At 41.5% G+C, this 23,727-nt stretch overlaps 1 protein-coding gene across 2 annotated transcripts; it reads right to left on the bottom strand.

Moving 5' to 3' along the window:
- Nucleotides 1-6,991: 6,991 nt before the first annotated feature.
- Nucleotides 6,992-23,028, bottom strand: LOC133489019 (WW domain-containing adapter protein with coiled-coil-like). Of its 2 annotated transcripts, none has more exons than XM_061797634.1 (13): nt 22,728-23,028; nt 22,272-22,305; nt 21,409-21,598; nt 20,823-20,914; nt 18,230-18,339; nt 17,960-18,054; nt 15,408-15,659; nt 13,487-13,603; nt 10,140-10,288; nt 9,906-9,997; nt 9,624-9,807; nt 8,499-8,626; nt 6,992-8,414 (listed from the first exon to the last, which is right to left on the bottom strand). In XM_061797634.1, exons 1-13 carry the CDS (start codon nt 22,766-22,768, stop codon nt 8,345-8,347), a joined length of 1,554 nt encoding a protein of 517 aa, XP_061653618.1. In that variant the 5' UTR covers nt 22,769-23,028; the 3' UTR covers nt 6,992-8,344. The 2 variants fall into 2 exon arrangements, with proteins under 2 accessions (XP_061653618.1, XP_061653620.1); XM_061797636.1 differs by lacking the exon at nt 22,728-23,028 and adding an exon at nt 22,434-22,699.
- Nucleotides 23,029-23,727: the final 699 nt, after the last annotated feature.

Raw genomic sequence — 23,727 nt, 5'->3', positions numbered from 1 at the left:
ATCTTCGCATCTGTTCTCATGTGCGCTTTTGTTCTAGCGGGCTTTCGGCTTCGGGTAGATCAATAGTTCATTTGGTAAACATTCACCATCTTTAGGAGGACAAAGTCATCTTGATGACTGGGCATCACTGACACAACACGCAAGCTTTCCATCCTAAGTGACCTCCGCAAGGCATTATATTCGTCCTCCAAGCTTCATTTGTCTTTGACTGTCACTTATCGGACACTTCATTAGGTACACCGGCGCAACCGAGATCAGACACATTTGGATCCTTGCGTGCAATTTCACTGACAGTTTAGAAAAATATTCAAGCTCAGAAGAGGCAATATCCAAAGTCGATCCAGGTCTGATCCCGATTTTTTGGGAAATCCAACTTGTAATATTTGACCATGAAGTCTTATGCGGAATCGTGCCTTTATGTATGCTGCGCAGTCGATAAAGGTTTTGCGATGGCAAACCTTTGACTGATGAATTGAATTTCCGATGATTTGCTGTGGGCAGCGGTGAGCCGTAAGGACACCGACTGAATCACATTTACAACCCAAATTCCAATATTTGTTCCATGAATTATATATGATAATATATTCCCAAGAGTCTCCTCTCTTGATTTGCTGTCTCGGCTGTAAATGGACGTTTAGTTTTTGCCCAATCGGATTTCAGCCTGTGTGTGTTGCCGAACGTATCGAATCTCCCCACAACCGATTTCAAATATTGCCCACAATCATGTCAGCATTTTTCTGTCTTCTGATTGGTTGCTCAGAGAAAAACTTGTTACAGCCAACTTCAACTTGCAAAACGCATCTGTAGCAATCTGCACAAATGAATACATTTCGTCAGCAGCCTCTCATACTTTATGATTTTTTTTCTTTTTTTTTTTCTTGTTACGGTCATGTTATCAGACTAATATTTATTTTTGAACCGCTCCAGGTCCTTCGCATGGCACAGTTGTTAGGGGATATTAGAGGTGGCTTCAGTCGAGTTAGTAGCGAATGTACAACCCGCCACGGCCTATGGGAAAAAAATCGGAATATAAAAGCGCAACAGAGCTTTAAGGTTTCCCCTTGAATCCCGAAGGAATGGCTGAGCTGTGTAAAAAGTGTGAGCGCCTCTGTCGCTCAAACACACGCTAACAACAGCCTGGCCTTTGGTCCTTAAGCCTCATTCGATCCAGTCAAACGTCAAACATTAGCGAGTCCTTCAGATGGAGTATCCCACTGGGATAAATGTTTTGTTGTTCAAATGCCGTTTATTCCAGCCTATTGTCATACAAGCCTGTAATTCGGCTTGAGCGTTCCAACGCTTTCCCAGCGCAGGCAGAATTCTGTGGCGGTCGCTTTGCACGTACAACAACCGATCTGTCCCGGTATATAATATTGTTGTTATCAAGTGACCAAAACAATCGTTAAACACACACTATTCATCTTACCTTCTGAAGGCACCTCAAGGTTTTTCACTCACGCTCACGGCCATTAGGTTTGGGCAATGAAAATAGAATTCAGCATTGAGGGACAAAAAAAAAAGGCAAACTACTGTACAGACATTGGAAAATATCATATTTTGCTTTTATATTTTTATCCTGGTGTCATGATGTTTCTCAATGACAGTCTTCAGATTTCCTTTTGTCAAGCTTTTCAATAACAAGTGCTTTCATTTTCTTTTGTGAGTTCCATTTTTCAGTTCAACTTCTCGAGTTCCACCTTTGATTATTTTTGGGGCGGGGAGGGGGTGCAATAATTTCATGGAATTTTTGGTATATGGTGAAAGCGCTGAGAGAGGAAGGACTAAAAGCTGACGTTATTTTAATAAAATACATTGACAAGACCCAATATTAAAGACCAGATACAAAATATTTATAGATATATATCTATATCTATATTAGCTTATACGTATTAAAGAAATAGCAATCAACTGTTGCGCAAAGAAAGTTAAAGTTAACTTCCTCTTACAAAGTTGAGGAGAAGTTGAATCTATAATCGCAAGATGAATGTGAGCACACTTTCAGCCCATCAACAAAAAACTTGAAAGCAGAGGAGCCGGCACCGGTAAAGAGCATTCCTCTCGCTATTGATGACATTTTCTTCTACCACAGTAAAATGAACCTCCATCTAACTGAGTAGTTTAGTTTCACAGGCTGTGTTGCACCTTAACAAGAACAGTTTCACCGTGTAATTTGTCCCGATTGCTGTCAGTGCACTAATCGGTCTGGTCTCATGGCACTCCTAACCGTCTGCAAATGTCTGGACCGAGCGCCGCGATTCATCTTGAAGAGTCGCACGTTTCGGCACGCGGCACCGTCGCGGGATATCGTCAGCTCGACTTTCTTAATTGCCCCGCTGCACACTCGATGTGAAGTGCTGCTTCAGGGCTTATTGGATGGGTAAATGTCATTGATTTTACTCTTAATTTAATCCCTCTTTTTAGGATTACAGATGACAATCTACGTTATAGGGATTGACAAAGATAGTAGTTTGATAAAACCTCAACAGGCCAATTCCTAAAAATATATATATATATATTCGTCCCGTGACCACAGTTGTATCTCAAACAACTTTCTGTCAGAGTTTGCAGGTTTGCGTGGTGGAATAGAGGCACAAGTTGGAGGATCCAAATGCAGGGAAGCAGGGAGACAAGGCCGGAGTTCACGAGTCTCCAAAATGTATTTCTTTACAAAAAGGAAAAGGAAAACAAGGATCGTGGAAAAATCGAAACACTAAATGAACAAAGTCCCAGAAAACCAAGAATCAAGGTAACACTAATAATGTTCTGTGGTCCGACGAGTCAAAGTTCAAAAGCCAACATCTGTGACGGTATGGGGCTGTGTTAGTGCCAATGGCAAGGGTAATTTATACATCTGTGAAGGCACCATTAATGCTGAAAGGCACATAGAGGTTTTGGAGAAACATGTGCTGCCATCCAAGCGACGTCTTTTTCATGGACGCCCCTGCTTATTTCAGCAAGTCAATGCCAAACCACATTCTGCACGTGTTACAACAGCGTGACTTCGTAGTAAAAGAGTGCGGGTACTAGACGCTGACGCTGCGGTGCCAATGGCCAGCGCGAGGGGACGACGGGCTTCACAAAACAAAAAGAATGAGCGACTCGAGAGGAGGCACGATGACTTGAAAAATAAGGCGAATATTATATGACAGGTAATCAGCAGAGTTTTAATTTGACTGTTCGAGTTAGAGGCAAACGCTCTAATCAAACAGCGGCACGGTCCGGTGTCTCTCACGGGCTGAGCGATGGACGGCCGATTGAGGCTCGGTGTCCTCGGACGCTTGCAAAATCTCCAAAGGAAAACCCCAAGGCTGCTGAAAGCAGATAACCTTTAACATGTGCCGAGTAAGCTGTGAAGGACCGAAGGCAGCGGCGGAGAATCGAAGGTAGCAGCGATGGGATCGATCAATCACCTGGCGTGGAGAAATATTGTATCTTATATAAGGTGACAGTGATCAAGGCGATCGTCACTGGAGGAATGCTTCAACGTGCACCGTTTCGAAACTGCCTCAGGGGCAAAGACAGCAATTGCTTGTACACTGACAGAATCTTCACTTCTTGCTGACACTGGCACAGAAGATCACTCTTCTAATATACTGTACAGCACTATGTGTGTGTGTGTGTGTGTGTGTATAGGAGCTTTGTTTGTTATTGAGCAGCATCAAGCAATAACTACTGAACAGATTTTTTTTGGGGGGGGGGGGGGACGAAGTGCATATGGGCATCTTCATATAATTTGATCAAAGACGTTCTCATTCTACATGATACAACATGTTTTCTGAAGATGCTAATGACATTTTGGAAATATCGGATTTTTTTCCGATTGCTTAATTTGCCTTTTCCATGAAAACTAACAGAGCTCCGTTTTTCTTCTTTTATAAACGGTACTTTTTTTCAAATCAAGCGGTCTTTCGCGTTAACGCCACCGAAGAGAGCCTCGTGGTGTTTTTGCAATACACCAGAGGGATCTGTGAGCTGAAGTGCCGGGATGAGGCAGCCGTTTTGCATTCACACAACAGCACACAGCAAAATAAATAGTTATTTCAGCGATATGAATGAATATGTATGAATTTGTGAACGTGTCAAAACAATTGCATGTCTTTTCTGTTATTACAATTGTATAAAGACAAGAGTCAAATGACTTTAATGAGCAGTTCGGATCCTTTATGCAATTGTATCCGCAGACATTGACGGGCAACACATTGGGCAACTCCGATCATTTTTAGGAAGTCATTTATGTCTTTACCGTTATGCACATTTGTCTTTTCTGTTATAAAAAGACGTGTATTTTAATGGGCCACCACCATTCGCTCTGTCAATGAGGATCACTTTTACTATGCATTAAAATTTGAAGTCATCAACAACTTTTTGAAAATACGACTTTAAGCGTGCGTGTTTCAGCATTGGAGGAGACATTTACCCATAGAAAACCACAACGGCAGCAAAAAAAATTCTAAATGGGATTTAAAGTCTCTTTAGCGTTATTGATCAAATGATATGAAAATGACCAATTTCCAGGTTGTATATGCATCATCAACAAGCTGCTGGTAGTTGTACGACGAGGTTTTCGGGCATCCGAGGCAGATGTCTTGATGGCTTTCGAAAGATGTCGGTCGTATGGTTCTCAAGGAGAGGAGAGGCTGACGAATTTGCACTGCGCTGACCTTTGCAATAAGACACCGTGGTGCTATCAGAATGGCCGGACTGGGCTGAGGGTGGACCCCCGGAGAGGAGGAGAATCACATGAGACGGAAAGAGCATGTGAAGAGCTTGTCAGCTGCACACATTTTACAAATGGTATGTTCGATCGCGCTCTGATCCTTCAGCGGACTTTGTATTGGGGTAACACTCAATTGACTACTCGAGTGTGACCGTCCCAAACTGCAGGCTGATGTCTCAAGCGGTTTTCCAAGGAAATGGCGTGCACTTGGGTGTTATGAGAATGTTATTAAAAATGTTCAGTACAATTTACCCATCCATCAATCTATCCATTTTCTACCGCTTAGCCGAGGTCGGGTCACGGGGCGGGCAGCCTCAGCAGGGACGCCCAGATTTCCCTCTCCCCAGCCACTTCCTCCAGCTCTTCTGAGGGGATCCAGAGGCGTTCCCAGGCCAGCCGGGAGACGTAGTCTCTCCGGCGTGTCCCGGGTCGTCCACGGGGTCTCCTCCAGGTGGGACGTGCCCGGAACACCTCACCAGGTAGGCGTCTGGGGAGCCATCCTAATCAGATACCCGAGCCACCTCATCTGGCTCCTCTCGATGTTGAGGAGCAGCGGCTCTACTCTTACAGAACACATTCAATCCCACTTACGCAGTGTCCCTGAACACACCTTGTGCATTCATGCAGCTGCCTGCGGTCGTTTCATTCCGAAGGTCCAAACAGGTCCCTCTGCTCGTCACTTTTAATGTCTACCATTAATAATAAGGCAAGAAACGTAATGAATCATGTTCATGTATCATCTCTAAAAAATTACAAACCACTACACTACAATATAGCAGTTCTAATATCATGACAAAAGCATTAAAAACTTGAAATAACATACATTATACTCACCAGAGATGCATATTATTTATGGACTAACTCAAACTCAGACTAACTGTGAGGAATGAAAGTGAAAAGCAAGAAAACTGACTTCAGCAAGTGGTTCAGCACAAATAAAACTGGATTTATGGATAGGACGCTACGCAGCTAATGGAAGTCTAAAAGTGACCCAAAATGGTACCTCGGGATTGTAACGGACCAGAGGCGCTACAATTAGCAAGACAACCCAAAATTTGAAATTACGCTGCAAAGGACGCTCAAAAAGGTTGAGCCGGTCCGTCAACTTGCGATTACAGCTCAATTTAGCCAGGTGTTTTGCATTTTCTTTGGCTTTGTATCGACACACCAATAACAACAGGTCCAGCCGCGAGGGGCATTCAAAAGAATATACACCAAACGGTCTGTAATATTAGTGAACAAGCACACCAGTCAGTGAACTGACTCAAGACACTGGAGTCGACTGCTAACGCTAGCAGCAGTTAGCGCTGGCCACTTACAGGTTATCGGCTAAATGCATCATCGCTGTGGAAGTGCTTTATTCATTTAACATTTACACACAAGTGTTTAAAAAACGTGGCTCAATGCATTTGATTTCTTTGGACATTGGACCTTAAAACATGTACTGTACTGTTAATTTGTGTTTTAAAAACTAGCCAGCCAATATTGTTTTTATGTTTATGCATTGTTAACAAGATTATAAAAACACTTTCAATTACTTTGGAACTTGGGTGCAGGAAGCGTGTGGGGGGGGGGGGGGGAGAACTTTTTAACATTTTGCTGCCCAAACATGTTGACACTGTGCATGCCTAAGTGGTGGAGGTCGGGTCTACCCTATCTTGAATTAGTTTCAAACCTAACCCTTTCAAACGCTATTTGCTTCAAGTGTGCGTTTTGGCCACAGACCCACGCAGGAAAAATCTGCTGTGGCGCTCCAAGAGGCCATGGTCACTCTACAAACACAAAACTGGTGAAATGCTATTTCTGGCCATTTTCATGTAGCCTCTCTGCATCTGTGGGATCATTTATCTTCCACACACGAGCAGATATTTGGGTTATGATTACATTGGACACTTTCACTGCGTTGTAATACCATTCCGCTTGTGTGTAAGGTTACATTCGCCATAGATGACATAAAACACTAATAGGTTTTTTGATAGGCCTGAGGAAGCAGCCTTGAACATACACGGAAGCACACCAACCCGCTCAATGTCACCACCTTGTGGACAGAGGATGATTTGGCATCTACATGTATCAAATACGAGAACTCCTGACGCTTTCTATAACGAACTTCAAGTGAAATATTCATCAGAGTAAGACCGACTGCTGCCATACCACAGACATTCGAGAAGCCTTAAAAAACGATGTTCATGCTGAAACTAGTCTACTTCTCTGGCATTCTCATCAAACACATACACAACACACGAGCTAAATGAGAGCCTTGAACAGCACAACTGTTAGCGTAGGTGTGGCATTATATTTTAATCTCATATTTTATGGAATACAAAGCCCTTGCGCCCCAAACAGACTCTTCCAGTCGCCGCAGCCCACTTCCCCATCAAGAAAAAGTGTGCACATCATCTGGGGGAATCTCTAAAGAAAAAATAAGCGGAGAGTGAAAATAAATTGCTTTCAGGGTGTATACAAATGCAGTTCAATGTGATCTCTGGGTTGCTCATAGATTATTATTTTTTAATGCAGTCTAACATCACAAATGAGAGCCAAATTGAAATATTGAAGGCAGCGGGTCAACACCCACTGAGGCAGAACAAGGTGAAAATCAATTTCAAATAAGTAACAAAAAAAATAATCTAATTTAAAAAAAAACAACTTTTTTTTAAAATAGAAAAGAAAAAAAAAATCACATTTCCAACTAGGTTTTGCATTATGACAACAAGCACAAACTTAATCATCAATAATTTACTTGACTGTTAATTCAGTCACTTAGCTATTTTTACAGACTCACTTGCTACACTGCACAAAAAAAAGGAATGAAATATTTCTCCCCAATTTGGATGAGGGAAACACAAAGGTTTGACAGTTAAACAAAAAAAGAAAGACCAATTACAGAACATAACTGATGAAGTGATTGCATGAAAATGACTCTCGTACTAGCAGCTGTTTTAGGTCCAATAACGTGGGCTTTCCCCCCACCCCCTTTCCGAATGGCTTGCATACATCAGGAGTTTGGAGATATCTGATTTCCCAGTGCAGTGGCAATTACTGGAACATAAATTCCCATAAACTTTTTAAATGTCGGGTCCATCTCATGTCGTGACATGAGAATCAGCTGCAAGTTGAAAGGAATGTTGATTATTCTGAGAAAAAACAACAAAACATTAGTAACATCACTGCCACTGAAGCCAAACATTTTAGATGCATGACTCACTGGACATATTGAACCAAAGTCCATTTGAGCGGCTTGAAGGCGGATGCGACTGATCCAGACGACTCACTTCGCCAATAATGTTATGATATTTTTGAAGAAAACAAACTAATCTTTTCCTGACAACAACACATCTAAACACACCTGAAAACAAATTGCGTACGATACACACGATCCGAAAAGGTGCCGTTTGAAAAGAGCCTGAGGTCCTCGGTTTCCAGCTTGGTGAGCCACCACGCGACTCGCGATGGCGATTGGGGGGGGGGGGGCAGGAAACGTGGCAGACACGTTCGGGATGATGCATCTCACCCTCGCCGTCTTAACGGTCGCTCTTGCGGGGGCAATAAACAGACGAGAGCAGCCGCGCTCATCCGGTCGGCTGTTTAAAGACATTCTAAGCCGTCCGTCCCGGGCGGTTCTCCTCAGACCATGTAAGAGTTCTGGTTTTTCAGCTTGTCCAGCTCTTTGCTCTGCTGCCTCAGAAACAGGATTCTGCAGTTGAGGAGCAACGAGAGAGTCAGTCTACGATTGAGAAGCACGAGTGCTAATCCATTCCTATTTAGTCCTTTGCCTCACCTTTGTTCCCTCAGCGTAGCCTGAATTTCACTGACTCTGACCAGGGAGCGAAGGTTTTTCATCTCTGTGCACAGTTCCGACATGTACAGGCTGCCCATGTTGTGGACGTCCTCACGCAGCCGGGCCGCCTGGCACCAAGACAACGTCGATTGGAGGACAACAGTTCACGTCGTCACACAATCACGAAACAAAACAGCGCATAACACACACACAGACCGTCAGCCAGTGATGGAACAGCTGCAGTACAGCACATTAATAACTTAAATGATTGCAATAAAGTTAAGAGTCTGATAAAAATGTTGGCGCGTGAGCACATTTCAGTACCAAAGGGGGACATATTATAGGAAAACAGTCAAGTGTGAGAAGTATTCATAAAAAATGTTTTTAAATGTTTTGAGGGGTGTTGCTCAACTCTTTGGTTTGTGTCAGGGCGTCCAATCAAAAAGACAAACTAATCTTTCATTTTTCAAGGGGCCATGTGAGAACCTGGAACAGTTGCCTGGGGGAACGGTCAACATGCTGACCTCAACTGTATTCCCTTTTTAATGTTGTTTTAATAAACTGCTACTTGTGTAGCTATGTTGTTATAATTGGCAAATACAGGTTATACAAAATTAAAAGCGGTCAAAATTACAACTATACAGATTAACAAATCACTTAAATCAAGATTCACCAAAAAAAAAAAAAAAACGATGCGAATAATTTTTCCTATATTTTGGTGATCATAATGTACGAGTTGGGTTTCACGAATCATTCGTAGGGCAAATCCCCTTCTTCCCTCCACTGTGCACGAAATAAGATTGTTGCTGACACGAGGACCACTTGTGGCATTGTTGCTTGCCGTTTTGTTTAGAAAAATAGTCACTAGAGGGGTTGAAAATATAGCAAGGAAGACTCAAATACTTGCTCGCACCATCCACATACGTACATTCACGAGATAAAAGCACAGCTTTCCAAATCACCGTATATTTTTCATTCATATAGACTGAGAGAGCTCATCAGATACTGAGAATGGACCGGATGACGCCCGCAGGCCGTACTTTGCCCAGGTCAGTTCTAGACATGAAACACAGAAACCAACCGAAGAAGTTGGACTGGCTTCTGGTCTGCCAATGTTGTCTCTACCTGTTTCTCAGTGTTCTCCGAAGGCCATCCTTGGATATGTTTGATGAGATTCTCATCAAAGTGAGCTGCCAGGGAGGGGGTGAAGGATGTGGGAGCGGCACATTGACTTTGACTGCTGCTGCTGGAAGTGGGGTGGGACAACGTTGCACCCGCTGCGTTTGATCCCGCGGAGAGAATCTCCTGGCTGTGGATGACGTAAGGACAAGCAAAAAGGTTCCACAATATCTGCCAAATAAATTAGAACAGCACATTCCACTTGTTGTTGTGCTCCCTCCTATCTACCTTCTTTGCTGGAGAGTCCTGGGGTCTTCAGGACGCTTCTCCGTGTTCTGGGCCAGAGGGGCGGAGCCTTGTTTAGCTGAAGATGTACTGCCCTGCAGAGACAAAAAGAAATGGACCACAAACGGCCAAAAACACAGGTGATACAGAAAACATACCTAACAAAAAGGTATGAGGGCCATCACCAATATGCAAATTAAAGAGTGACAGTCTGGAAGCACCAAAAGGTTTACGCACCCTCGTCTGCGAAGACGCAATGCCGCTCGGGTGAACGCTCAGAAGGTTTTTCTGATTGCTCTGCGGCGTGCCGTTCCGCGGCGACACGTAAGGCCGTGGGGACGACGCGTCTGACGTCAGCGATGCGGGGGACTGACTGGAGTGCTGGGCTGAAGATGTCAGAGCAGGACAGCAATGTAGACGGGAATGCATTCATGTCACGTGATCAAAGTGAAGAGCAGTGACTCCCAACCACTGTAATGTTCTGTGAGACATCTTTTAACAACTACTTCATTGAATCTGTGTCAGAAATCTCTTCTATGTTTGCAGTAAAACAAAGGAAGGAATACCCTGCATTGTCTGCAACGCAGTTCTTTACTATTACAAATATTACTGAGACCAAAGTTATCGATTTAATTCATTCACTCAAACCATCTAAGGCAAAGGATGTTTTTGGAATGGACACGAGCATGCTCAAAGATCTAGGTTCAACTCTTGCTCCTCCTATTGCCTCAATCATTAATCTTTCAATTTCATCTGGTCACTTTCCAAAGGCCTGGAAATCTGCTATTGTTACCCCTGTCATTAAATCCGGTGACTCAACTTCTCTGAATAACTACCGACCTATAAGCATTCTTCCGGCCATTTCCAAAGTTGCAGAAAAATGGGTGTCAGAGCAGATTGTCCATTATTTAATCAGCAGCTCCCCCTCTCTCCACGCCATGCAGTTTGGTTTCAGATCCAAGGATTCCACTGAAATGGCTACATGCCTCTTCATTGGGAAAATAAAATCTTCTCTCGACAACGGTGGAGTTGTAGGGGCGGTGTTCTTGGACCTCAGGAAAGCTTTCGATACAGTAAATCACTCTGTTCTTCTTACCAAGCTCTCCAAATTTAACTTCTCTCGCAAAGCTGTGAGCTGGATTGAATCATATCTGCATGACCGAACACAATCTGTATCAGTTAACAACTGCAGATCAGAGTCTCTTAGGCTAACCTCTAGAGTCCCTCAGGGATCAATATTAGGCCCCCTTTTATTCAGTCTTTATATCAACGATTTGCCCACTGTTTGCTCTGAAGCAGAGTGCGTAATGTATGCAGACGACACAGTTTTCTTTGTTCATGGTTGCTCCAAAGATACTGTTGCTGCTAAACTCACTAATACAATGTCCTGTGTCACAACTTGGTTGCAGGAGTGCTGTCTACACCTAAACGTTTCTAAAACTGTAGGCATGTATTTCACTAAAACAAATAGAGTATCACCTGACCCCGACATACTTGTTAATGGAGAAAAAATGCAAATTGTCAGCAAATACAAATATATTGGGTTAATAATAGATTCACAGCTTTAAAGCCCATATTGACAAATTGTGTAAAAATATCAAATTAAACCTCGCAAATTTTCGTGCAATTCGGAATGAAATGTCAACTGAAGCTGCAAAAATTTACCTGCATTCAATGATTCTAAGTTACTTTAACTATTGCATAACCAGTTGGTCCCAGGCTGGTCAGAATGCAAAAAAAACATTGGAAGTTTTGTACAAACAAGTAATTAAAGTGATGGATAAAAAACCAAGGCACTATCATCACTGTGCAATTTTTAAAAAATACAGTCTTTTAAACTGGGACAGTCTTCACATATTTGCAGATTTAAATTTGATTTATAAAGTACTGCATGATTTGGCCCCAGCTCCTCTGGCTGAGTTCATCAGCCAAAGAAACAGCTCTGAGCGTGTCACTCGAGGCTCTGTCAGAGGTGACTGTCTCATTCCTCTGCGCAGGAGCACTTTCAGTAAGTCAGCCTTGTCAGTGAGGAGCGCTGGTGAGTGGAACTCAGTACCTGAGGAGGTTAAACTGCTTACAACATACAAGGCCTTCACAAAAAAACTGAAAATGTGGCTAGTTAACACCTATAGCTGCCAACACTAGAAGACAAGTATGTTATGTTGTCTTTTTGTTATGATCAAAAGAATTATGGTTTTATTCTCTCTTAATAGTATAGTTTGATTATGTATCCTGTATTATATTGTCTTGTAGATGTATTTTACTGCTTTTTTACATCATGGCCAGGGGACTACAGATGAAAACTAGCCTTCTGGCTACTTCTGGCTTTTTTAACCATGTGTACTTCATGTGTTTTATGAAATTGCATTGTCCCCTTTCAAAAATAAACTGATGATATAACATCATCAGGTGTGCTGCAGAAAAGTATACAACTATCTAATACACTTCGCTTAATTGTAAAGAACATATTTACTTAAGTATGTAAAATAACATGAAATGCTCTTGCACTAGATGGCAGAAGGTACAACTGACCTGTGTATGCACCAGTTGCCATTAATACAACCGACTCAAAAGTAGGGTTGGGCATCGAGAACCGATCGGAACCGGGACTAACGTTCCGGTTCTCCCGGAACCGTCCATCCATCCATCCATCCATCCATCCATCCATCCATCCATCCATCCATTCTCTGAGCCGCTTCTCCTCACAAGGGTCGCGGGCGTGCTGGAGCCTATCCCAGCTATCATCGGGCAAGAGGCGGGGTACACCCTGAACCGGTTACCAGCCAATCGCAGGGCACATAGAAACAAACAACCATTCGCACACAGTCACACTTACGGGAAATTTAGGGTCTTCAATCAACCTACCACGCATGTTTTTGGGATGTAGGAGGAAACCGGAGTGGAGGGAGAAAACCCACACAGGCACGAGGAGAACATGCAAACTCCACACAGGCGGGGCCGGGAATTGAACCCCGGCCCTCAGAACTTTTCCACTGATGGTTTTTATCATTTATTTTAGTCTTCAAACCAACGTAAGCGCCGATGAAAAAAAAAAAAAAAAAAAAAAGCTTAACATTGGGATAAAACCTCACTGTTGCAACTTTACATCACAACGAACTGGGACAAAATTCACATAAACGTTGTCTCACAACGATGCCCAACCCTACTCAAAAGCATTGCGTTCAATTAACAGGCCTACATATGACACTGCTAAGTACATTTGTGAGTACACTGTGACCAGACCATCATTATTTCAGAAGAAAGCATATAGTTTTTGTGACATTTTTGTGAAAATGTGCTCATGTAAAGTATGTGCCTTAGCCCAATAAAGGTTGGGACACACTTGTCTAGAGCATGTTGTAGATATTGGAACATATGTCAAATGCCAGCTTTAAAACACTGAAAACTGAATAAGTCTGTGATATAGGTACAAAGTTAACTTCCACTGAATGCAAAATGTGTCTCAAAGTCAATGACAACACGGAGGGTTTTGATGGAGTTAAGGGCATAAAGGACAACAGGACCTTCGGAGAAAGTGCTCGGATGACACCGGCAGATGGCGAGGAACAGCGTGGAGGTCGTACCTTGGTTGGCATGCTGAGCAGCTGAGAGCAGAGCAGTGATGTTGAAAGCGGGTCCAGCAGTGAGGAGCTTATGAAGCACAGACCGCAAGGAAGCTTGGGTGACAGCAGCTGCCAAGACTGGAGGGAGGAAGGGGGAAACGCAAACACACAAGTGAGTGACACACAACAAAGTACGGCAAAGTTAGAAAACACAGTGGAAATAAGAAACGTCAATGTCAACAGTATGCTTATTAGAATTTCAACCTTTCCAAGCATGTGTGTATCTGCATGGCACTCCCTGGTTAGGAACACCTGTGTGTGTGGTCGCCCACTAAAACTGGTTCAAAAACACACAAACAAACGAGAAAGAGAAGAAAAAAAAAAGAAAAAAAAAAAGCCTTTGGACGACTGTATAAATTGGTGTCGAAACTATCGCCAGGTAAGAATTATGGCTGGGCAATATGGCTTAAAATAAAGTCACTGATTTTTTTCATGAAAATCTTATTTTTGATTTTATTTGTTCTCTTTAATTGTAGAAAAACAAAGATTATAACATTATATTAAACAAACTTAGCTTCCCCCCCCCTCCTGTCTTGGATTTGCTTTATTTCTCCTGAGACCAAACAAACCGTTTTCCCACAGAATTAACTTGCATCATCTTCAACAGAAATAATGGATTTTTTTTTTTCAACATATAAATGTATAGTAATTAATCTTGGCGGGAGGAACACATTAATGAATAAATTAACATTTAAAAAACATAAAGTGAGTGGTCAAACTGCATGGCTCACCTGGTCCATAAGTCTGTCGTCGGAGACTAACGACACACCGCCCGCACTAAAAGTTCCAAGATTCAATAAATATGCCCATTCAATAATAAATTACATGAATGAATTACAACTAGAATTAAACACAAATGTGTTATTCAACGCCAAGCAAATCCCTCTTGAAAAATTCATTTCGGCTCGCTGTATATATATTGAAAAGTGACAAAATGCTCCCATACCCTTAATTATCTCCCTATTCCAGCTCTTTCACATTCTATAGGCCTTGGCAAAATATTTGTAGCTTGCTAGCACGTACTGTGGCTCAAACGTTTCCAACAAATGGCCACCGTCTTTGTTCAGTGCAAGCGACTCCTTGATTGCCTTCCACCAGCTCCTTTCTTGTCGTACGGAAAATGATTCTTCTCGTTGTCTGTTACTTAGTAAGAATTAAACTCAAAGGTCGCTTTTTTGGGGAAAATGGTGACTCGAGGGGTCGGAAAAGTCCCCAATTTGGCAACACAGACCGTCTTTGTATAAACTAGCGCCTCTTTGTTCACTAGGGCTTCGATTCAATATTGATTTAAATGTTTGAATACCGATTCAGTAAGGAGGTCGTTCATGCTGGAATTTATTGCATCTGTCAACAAATTGCCTTCTCCCTGTGTGGTTTCCGTGTTGGGAGGACGAGTCTGCACAACATTTGACACCAATTCCCATTCATTAGAAACGAAATGAAGTGATAGTTACCTACGTAGGGCTCAGTCGCTCTTTTCTGTCGACTTGAACGACTCCAAAACGGCTGTCTTAACTCCGTGTACGGTTCCGGGACAGCGACTTCTGATGTGTTTTTGTGTTCCGTATCGTGGTTGGAGTGTCTGTTGTCAATTTCTATGTTCCGGATTTACAGGGAAATCCAGGATGACCCAAACATCAAATTTAAAAGTAGAAGTCGCACCCCTCGCGCTGCGGCAGCCGCTGTTTGCCTGATTAGCTATCGTGTTTGGCTTCCGTCCATACAACGCAAACCACAGGCACGGCGCCTAACAGTGGCCGGGAGGTGAATCGATTCAACAGATTTTTACATTTTTACAAGATGCACAATTTGTGTTTATTAGTATCCGACATCGATGAAAGAAAATGCTAAAGGTTAGGAGCAATACATTAGCCATTCTTACCCTCGTTGAGCTTGGCCATGTCCATCCCGCCGTTGTTCATCTGCAGAGTCGCTTGAAGCGCAGGCAGGAGCTGGCGCAGGAGGGCCGGGTCCTGAAGCAGTGCCGGTGACGAGGACTGGGCACTTTGACTTGACTGCCCGGTAGAGGAAGACGAGGATGTGGTAAATGTGCTGGAAACTGGGATTAGGGTCTGCGAGGAAGAGGACACGGGGCCGCTATTGGACGCATTGGATTGGTCCCCTGAAGTGTTTTCTGTGAAGACAACCATAAACACGCTTGCTTTTAAGATGCTCAGAAAATCACTGAGCATCCATGTTTGGCCACAATAATTTAAAAAGTGTGTATTTACGGAGGGGTGGTTATTGTGATGTTTACTGCATTTATAACCATGGAGACAATTATGTATCGATGAAATAGGATTACATTTTCAGATAGCATTTCTACACACACACACACACAAACAGATTAGTGCCATTTTGAACAAAGTGCAAAATCTACCTTCTTTATTGTTCAACGTGCATGTTACGCTTGGGAAGATGCACAATTGAACTGGGCACCCGCGGCTTCACGCAAGCACGATTTACTGTTTCAATAAAGGGGCTAAATAAATACCGGAGTAACAATAATTACTGCAATAAAGGCATCAAATACAACATTTGTGAATATGTGCACAAAAAAAAAGTTTCTCTCTCTAAACATGAAATATTTTGTCTTTGTGTTGTATTCAATTGAATTTAAGTTGAAAAGGATTTGCAAATCATTGTATTCTGTTTTTATTTACGTTTCACACATCCCAACTTTAATTGAATCGGGATTTCATTCATCAACCGTTCCGCTAATCCTCACTGCACATTGAAAATCATTTCTTTCGATCTAGCAACGATGACATCCCAATCGATAATAGAGCTTGGTTTTGAGTTAATGTATTATTGTGGTTGTACTTTGCACAAGTAGCTTTTACTCGCAGAAAATACAGTGCATCTGTAAAGAATTCACAGCCTTTCACTTTTTCCACATTTTATGTTACAGCCCCATCCTAAAAAGGAATGCCGTAATTTCTCATATAATGCGCACCCATGAATATAATACACACGCCCAAACTTGACCTCAAAATTCTGGAAAACCCTTCTACCCATCTATAATGCATTTTTACAATGCATTATTTTTTCTTCTACCCATATGATCAAAACATGAAGTATTATCTGTATTTTTATTTGTTCTTTCAAATAATTATTCTTTAGTTAAGCACTTTTTTGAACACGCAATACTTTTTTTTAATTTACGTGCTCTTATTTTGAAATTCACAGCCCTACTTTCATTTCATAAATTAGAAAACACGCAGTTGTGCTCATATGTTTGATTACCCAGGCAGAATTTGTAAGATGGCTACAATTCTTTAAAGAAAACAAAGGACCAGGCGAAACATTTAATTTTATTTTAATGGGATTCAAATTAAACGGTAAAGCATTTCAGAAAAGCATTATCATTAAACAAAACATAACCATAAAAAAAATGATGGTTGTTGTACAGTCATATTTAAAAAAAAGATATTTCACAAATCTTGCCAGGGTATGTAAACTTATGAGCACAACTTTACATATATGCAGTCATACGTACCCGTCATATTGTAATGAAAGGGTAGGCCACACCTATTTTATAACCACTAGGTGGCGGTGGCATATTAGAATGAAAGTGTACACCTCTCAAAACCTCTAGGTGGCGGTGGCATTTTGGAATGAAAGTGTACAGCTTTTTTATAACCACTAGATGGTGGCATACTCCAAACACGCCGCCTGGCATTCACGGCAAACTTCAATCTTTGTCTCATCGGACCAGCGCTAGGAAGAGTCCCGGAGGTTCGGAACTCGTTCAGTTTACGGACGACTATGGCCGCTCTGCTCATTGGAATCTTTGAAGCGGCAGAAATTTTTCTGTACCCTTCCCCAGATTGGTGCCTCGAGACAATCCTGTCTCGGACGTCTACAGACAATTCCTTTGACTTCATGCTCGGTTTGTGCTCTGATATGCACAGTCACCTGGGGGACCTTATACATTCCAAATCACGTGCATGCAACTGAATTTACCACAGGTGGACTCCAATGAAGCTGTAGAAACCTCTCAAGGATGATCAGTGGAAACATGATGCACCTAACCTTAATTTTGAACTTCGTGGCAAAGGCTGTGAATACTTATGTACATGTGATTTTTTTTTTTTAATTTGTAATAAATTAGCAAAAATACCCACCCAAAAAAATTCATGTTGTAATTATGGGGTGTTCAATTTATGAATTTCTTTCAGTTTGGAATGAGGACATGTACATGTACACTGTAACATGACAAAATGTGAAAAAAGTTGAGCGCTGTGGGTACGTATGGCAAAAGCTTGCTTGTGGGAACAAAGTTATAATGACTTACTATCAAGAGAAAGTAAAAATGTTGTGATTTTATAAGAACATTACAAAACATTTGTTCGCAACATGTCCATTGATATGGCAATTTCATTTTTGTCAAGTAGCAATTTCTCAACATGTCCGAGTCAGCTTGTGTCTTACTTGTAGCTTTGTCCTGCAAGGCCTCCTGTCTGTAGTCCATGTCCCTGGGGAAACTGTTTGCCGCCAACTTGGCCGGGTCTTTCTGCCGTTGCTCCCTGGGGTAGATGCACAACAGCAGCAGTTACTACATGGAAGAAAAAATGTGTTCTCACACTCAGTGCAAACACACGTCTGGTCAAGCGGTCCACCCAATGCCCTTGTCACATGCTAACTGCAGGGAATAAAGCTCTTGTTAGACTTAATGTTGAAATTTCATTGAAGGTGGCTTGCCTCTCCAACAGGTCCTTGGGCTTCTCCCACTGGGAGATTTCAGTTCTACAGTTGTAGTAGTACTTTTTCCCAGAAGAGCTGATGTGTTCTGTCCAGTCGTCTGCTGGGTCCTGGTTATGAAACAGAGCATTTATAATTGAACATCATCATTAGAGCCAAATAGGATCCACCTAAATTCAGATGTTATGGTCACTGTAGGGGAATGTATTGTTTGATTATGCGTACATGACAACAAATTACATTATATACACTGACTCACCTCCAAAAGTATTGGAAGAGTGATGCCAATCCCTATGTTAAACTGTAGACATTTGAGATTGATGTCAAAAGATACACAATTTAAAAGATACGTTTATTTTATAACAACACATTTTTTAGCTGAGCAACTGAAAAGAGATGTTTGCAATCACTGCATCGAGTTTGATATCAGCAAACCTTTACATTCTTCTTCAGTGATGCTTCCCCAGGTTTCTTTCACTCACAGTAAGTCGTTTTGCGGGACTACGCCCTTCAGTCTCATCTTTAGCAGATAAAATACATGCTCTATAGAGTTTAAGTCTGGAGATTGACTTCGCCCATATAAAACGTTCCACTTTTTACTCTCTACTTTGTTTTGGTTCATTTAGCTTGCTGCATGATGATTTCCACATGAGCTTGGTTGCATCCTTCTTTTGGCAGACAAAAGTTTTGTAGACTTCTGAGTTTATTTTACTGCTGCAATCACGTGATCAGTCATCAATAAAGATTAGTGAGCCCGTCCCAGAAGAAGCCATGGCATTTACTGCCATTGTGTTTCACAGATGAATTCGTATGTTGAGGATCATGAAGAGGTCCTTCATTTTTCCAAACTTTTGCCTCTCCATCAATTTTCTACAGGTTAATATTTGTCTCATCAGTCCATAATAAAACATTCTCCCAGAATTTTAGAGGCTGGTTTCTGTACTTTTCAACACATTGCAGCATAGCCTTTCGATTCTTCTTTCTAATGTGTGGTTTCCAGTTTCTGGTGTTTTTTACCTCTGTCAAAATGTTGCTGTCATCATCTGCTGCATCATCTACCCACTTGACACCTGTTAATACATCATTTTTTTAAGCATTCCAAATGGTTGCATTGGCTTTGGCAAATGTTTGTACAATGGCTTTGATTGATTTGCCATCTTCTCTGAACTATACAAGTGATTTTTTTTTTTCCACTAAAAGAATTAGCTCTGGTTCACTCATGGGCCTTTTTGTGTCCTTGATGTAAAATTTAAAGAAAAAAATCTAGTTAAATAGATTTTTTCAATAACCAGCAGTGGGCGTGCCTAATTATAAGTGTCTAAAATTTCATGTTAATATTAGTATGTTTTGACATTTTTTTTTGCAGTTTTATGGTGGTATCTTACAGCTTTCACCCTGTCCTTTGCACAGCGTTTGGATATATGAAGCTCTAGATTTCTACTAAAAAAAAAAAAAATGCTAAAATGGTGTAACTTTTACCATAAATTACTTAAAATATAATAGAATTAATGATTTCTCATCATATATACAAAACATTTCAAATAATGTCTTTTATTTTTACTAAAAGATGCCTGTCCCTTAAAGTTGCTGTCATTACCGCCATATTGACCATTTTCAGATCAATAAAGTTTATTCAAAATCTGATTCAACTCCGTGTCATTTTGTCTTGTCACTCAAGCACATGCTCGGGCAGAGAGAAGTCAGACATTTTTGATAACTGGAAGCGTAGGTTTATTCCTCATTTGTACCCTTAAGTCATAATATTTTGATTCCATGTCATTACCAAACAACTTGTAGTGTTAATATGTTTAAAGATTTTCCTGTAAAAACTTGATAATCATAAAAATGTACAGGACTAGCTAGCTAAAAGAAACATTTAAGCTAACTCTACCAGCATGGAACAGTTAGCTACAAAATTTAAAATGTCATTCGCATCACGTCATCACATAGTGCAGTATGGTGGTGATGACAGAAACGAAAATCATTTATTAAGGTAGACCCTCTGTAGTTGGACGCCCCTTAAATCGTACAATCCAGAATTGTACGTACCTAAATATTGGATTATGGTGCATAAAAGCTCACCAACAATTTGGAAACAGATACTTCTTGGGTACAGATTAAAGGCAAGTGCTACCAGTTTGATACACACTAAAAATACATTTGCTCAAATTACCTTTGTTTTTATTAATAAAAACATTTAATTCATGTAAAGACTGATCATGTTAAATGTTTTCTCACAATAATTATCAAAAAAAAAGGTTTAATGTGGGAAACTACAAATATCCATGTATACAACACTTCTATAGTTATCACTCTTACAACAATGCTAGGAAATCCCAATGTCTCCTCACTGGTGAGCTATTTTTAGAATAGGCCAGTGGGTTATTGGGTCACAATGTCGGTGACACTGTTCTAAATATTTGGTGGATGCCCAGTGGGGTACAATGTGTGCATTTCCTATGGGAAAATTTGTTTCAAACTCCAAATATTAAGTTGACCACCATCACAGAACAGATTGTGTTCGAACTCAGCTTGTTCATTTAAGTTTCAATTGCATATTGCTTTGTTGAAGAAATTCTCGACGTCATCTTACTCGATCTGCAGGCTTGCTCTGAGTGGAATGCGAGTCGGCACCCTGGTGGGAGCTGTTGTTTTGAGAGTTCTCATGAGGAGAGTCACTGGTCCCTGTAACAAAACCATTCATGATGTAACAGCAAATCAAAGTACTACACCTCTATATAGGGGAGAAAAAAGGAAATATAACATTCCATTCACATAAAACCAAAAACCTTTTTCTCACAAATACTAACTAATACTGTACGTCTGTAGCCTTACTCGTAATAATGTTATAACTTCACCAGTCTGACGTGTACTCTCCAGGTAGAGCCATGTCAGTCGTGTGGAGATATCTTATAAAATAAATAAATACAATTCTTATAGTTGAGTGACACTTATATTGTAATTAGTATATTGTACTAAGTTTGTGTTTTTGAACATATGATTACATTAAAACATTTTCATCACAATTGCAAGACATTATTAAGTATCAGTACTTAGTATGAGTACATGTACTTTGTACTCTCTCTGAAATAAGTGGTATCGGTGCATTACTAACACATACGCAAAGATTGTTTTACCGACACTCACAGCATGTGCATGACTGCTAGCTTCTGGCTTACCGTTTTTAGCTCGAACCGTGTGGGAGATTTTTGTCTTGCCATGTCCTGCAGGGTCTCCATGTCTGCTGACGGGACTTTCATCCGAGCGCCGCAGCATCTTATAAGGGGGCGTGGACTCTGATGAGCCATCACGCACCTTGTCGTAACGGTGAAGGCTGCTGGTCTGGCTCTTTGGCTGAGATTTATGGGTCTGGAAAGAATAAACATGTGAGAAACACAGTGGTTGGATTCTGATGTGTATTGGGTATTTTAAGGAGAAAACAAAGTCTCAGGGCACCTGCGCACAATGTTTGCTAAAATACACAATTGCTGTGTAGAAGCCGCTACCTGCGGAACGTCATGGGACCGACGCGGAACTCGGGATCGTTGACTTGTGTATGCTACGCTAACGAGCAGGACTACAGTTTGTTTACACGAAGGAGCCAAATTTCATCAAATTTTGCTTTGTTTATGGCTGGTGTCCTCGAAAACAAAAATGTATATCATTTATTTATACAAACATGATGTGATAGATGTAAGCAATTAAGCCTAAACATCAAATATTGTCATCTTTGGTGGCATCTTGTGTTACTAAAAGACGTTGAAAGTTCCTATGGTTGCTTTGATGCGGTTGACCTGTTTTGCCAAATGCGTAAGTAGGTTATGCATATACCATATTGCTCCCAAATACAGGAAGAATGTTCAAATACATCCACATGTAGCTATTGACAAGCTTTCATGGTTTAAATGTATTCATACCAACAAAATTAGAAATGTAAGTAGAGCAGGTGTATTAATCATTTATTTGTCTTGATTTGCCATCTTGAGGGAAGCAAGTGTGTGTAATTGTTGGATGGATAGTTTTTTTTCTTTTTTCATCATACCTGATAGGACTGTAAATCCCTTCTGTCGGTGCACCTGTAAAGAAAAAAAGAAAATAATGTTAACAAATCACCGCTTGCTTGCACAGTCAATAGTTGTTAAGCAATAAGTAACAGCAATTTTAGCTACTAACGGGCTAACATCTGATAGCCACATTAGCTTACCTCGGGACGGCAACGTTTATTTCACGGTCTTCTAGCTAAATTCGAACACGTTACACGGTATCGTTATTTACCCACGAAGTCGCCCAAAGCTTCGGAATTCACACAGCTTGTCCCGGTAAACGGTAAAGCGAAATGAAACAGCCGTAAGCCTAAACCGAGTGCACGACTGTTAGCATTAGCACTGGAGGCTAACCGCTGCCAGAAAGCACAATAGGGCGAGCTAATAGTCTATCTGTTAAATGTGATGTATCCGAAGCATTAAGCGTTAAACCATGAAGATGGGGCTTCATTTACCCATCACTGACTCTTGCTGGTTTCCTTGCATACATCACCATCAAGGCCGGAGTGATGTGTGCGTGTTAGCGAAATGGGGAAACCGTGGCCTCCTGTCTCGCTCTTTTCTCAAGCTTCCTGGACTCCCTTTCGAGAAGCGAACCAAGACCTAAATGCGGCGCGACTCAGCAGGCGCTGTTGCCTTAAAACCACCCTGCGAGAGCATCATTTGGCATATAGACACGATAAACGCCGCTCGGCCGATGTCGCTAAGCAGAACGCAGCAGTGACGACGACCAATTCCACTGTCAAGTTTAGCTAAAGCAAGTTCCGTTTCTTTCCTTTCAAAATAAAGACAAGCGCATTGCGTTCACGTGTCACTGATGCAAATTGGGGCGTGAAAACAGATCAAACCTGCATTCTTGAGCATATTTTGGCAATGTACATTTGAAATAATAACCGCAAAGACACAGCAGACAGGCTGAGTAAAATTATGTGGACACAACACAACACAAATAGTATGTTATTATCATACTGTACAGGCAATCCCGTGCAATATTCTTACCGATCGTTATTTGAGCGTCCTTTATTTTGAAGAAAACTAGCGTATTTCCGGCGTTTGCGTCGCTGCCACCGGATAAAGTGAGCTGTGTGAAAAGCAAGCTTGTCGTATGACGCCTCTGTGGCGATTCTCTGCGACACGCCCACGTCGGCTCGCTTCATTTCAGTACCCGTCGTCTTCTGACCTGGGTTTTATTTTATTTGAGGCGGGGGTACTCACTTATGATTTCAGGTCATTGCACTGCCTCTAGATGGAGAATGTTTGTTTCTTATTATGATAAAGTTCAAATAGTAACCCTCTGCCTTCCTGTTCCTACTGAGAGAGTAAATATTGTGTGGTTTGTGCAGCTGTGAGTGAATATTGTACTGCCTTTGCAAGATTCCCGTGAACTCCACGCAATAACGCCACAATGTTGTCAATTACCCTTGTTTTCAACCTTAAGGGACACCCTTACGACAA

The sequence above is a fragment of the Phyllopteryx taeniolatus genome, chromosome 14 (genome assembly GCF_024500385.1).
Source record: "Phyllopteryx taeniolatus isolate TA_2022b chromosome 14, UOR_Ptae_1.2, whole genome shotgun sequence".
In the NCBI taxonomy this organism is placed as follows: Eukaryota; Metazoa; Chordata; class Actinopteri; order Syngnathiformes; family Syngnathidae; genus Phyllopteryx; species Phyllopteryx taeniolatus.
This window is presented reverse-complemented; position numbering and strand designations above follow the sequence as displayed.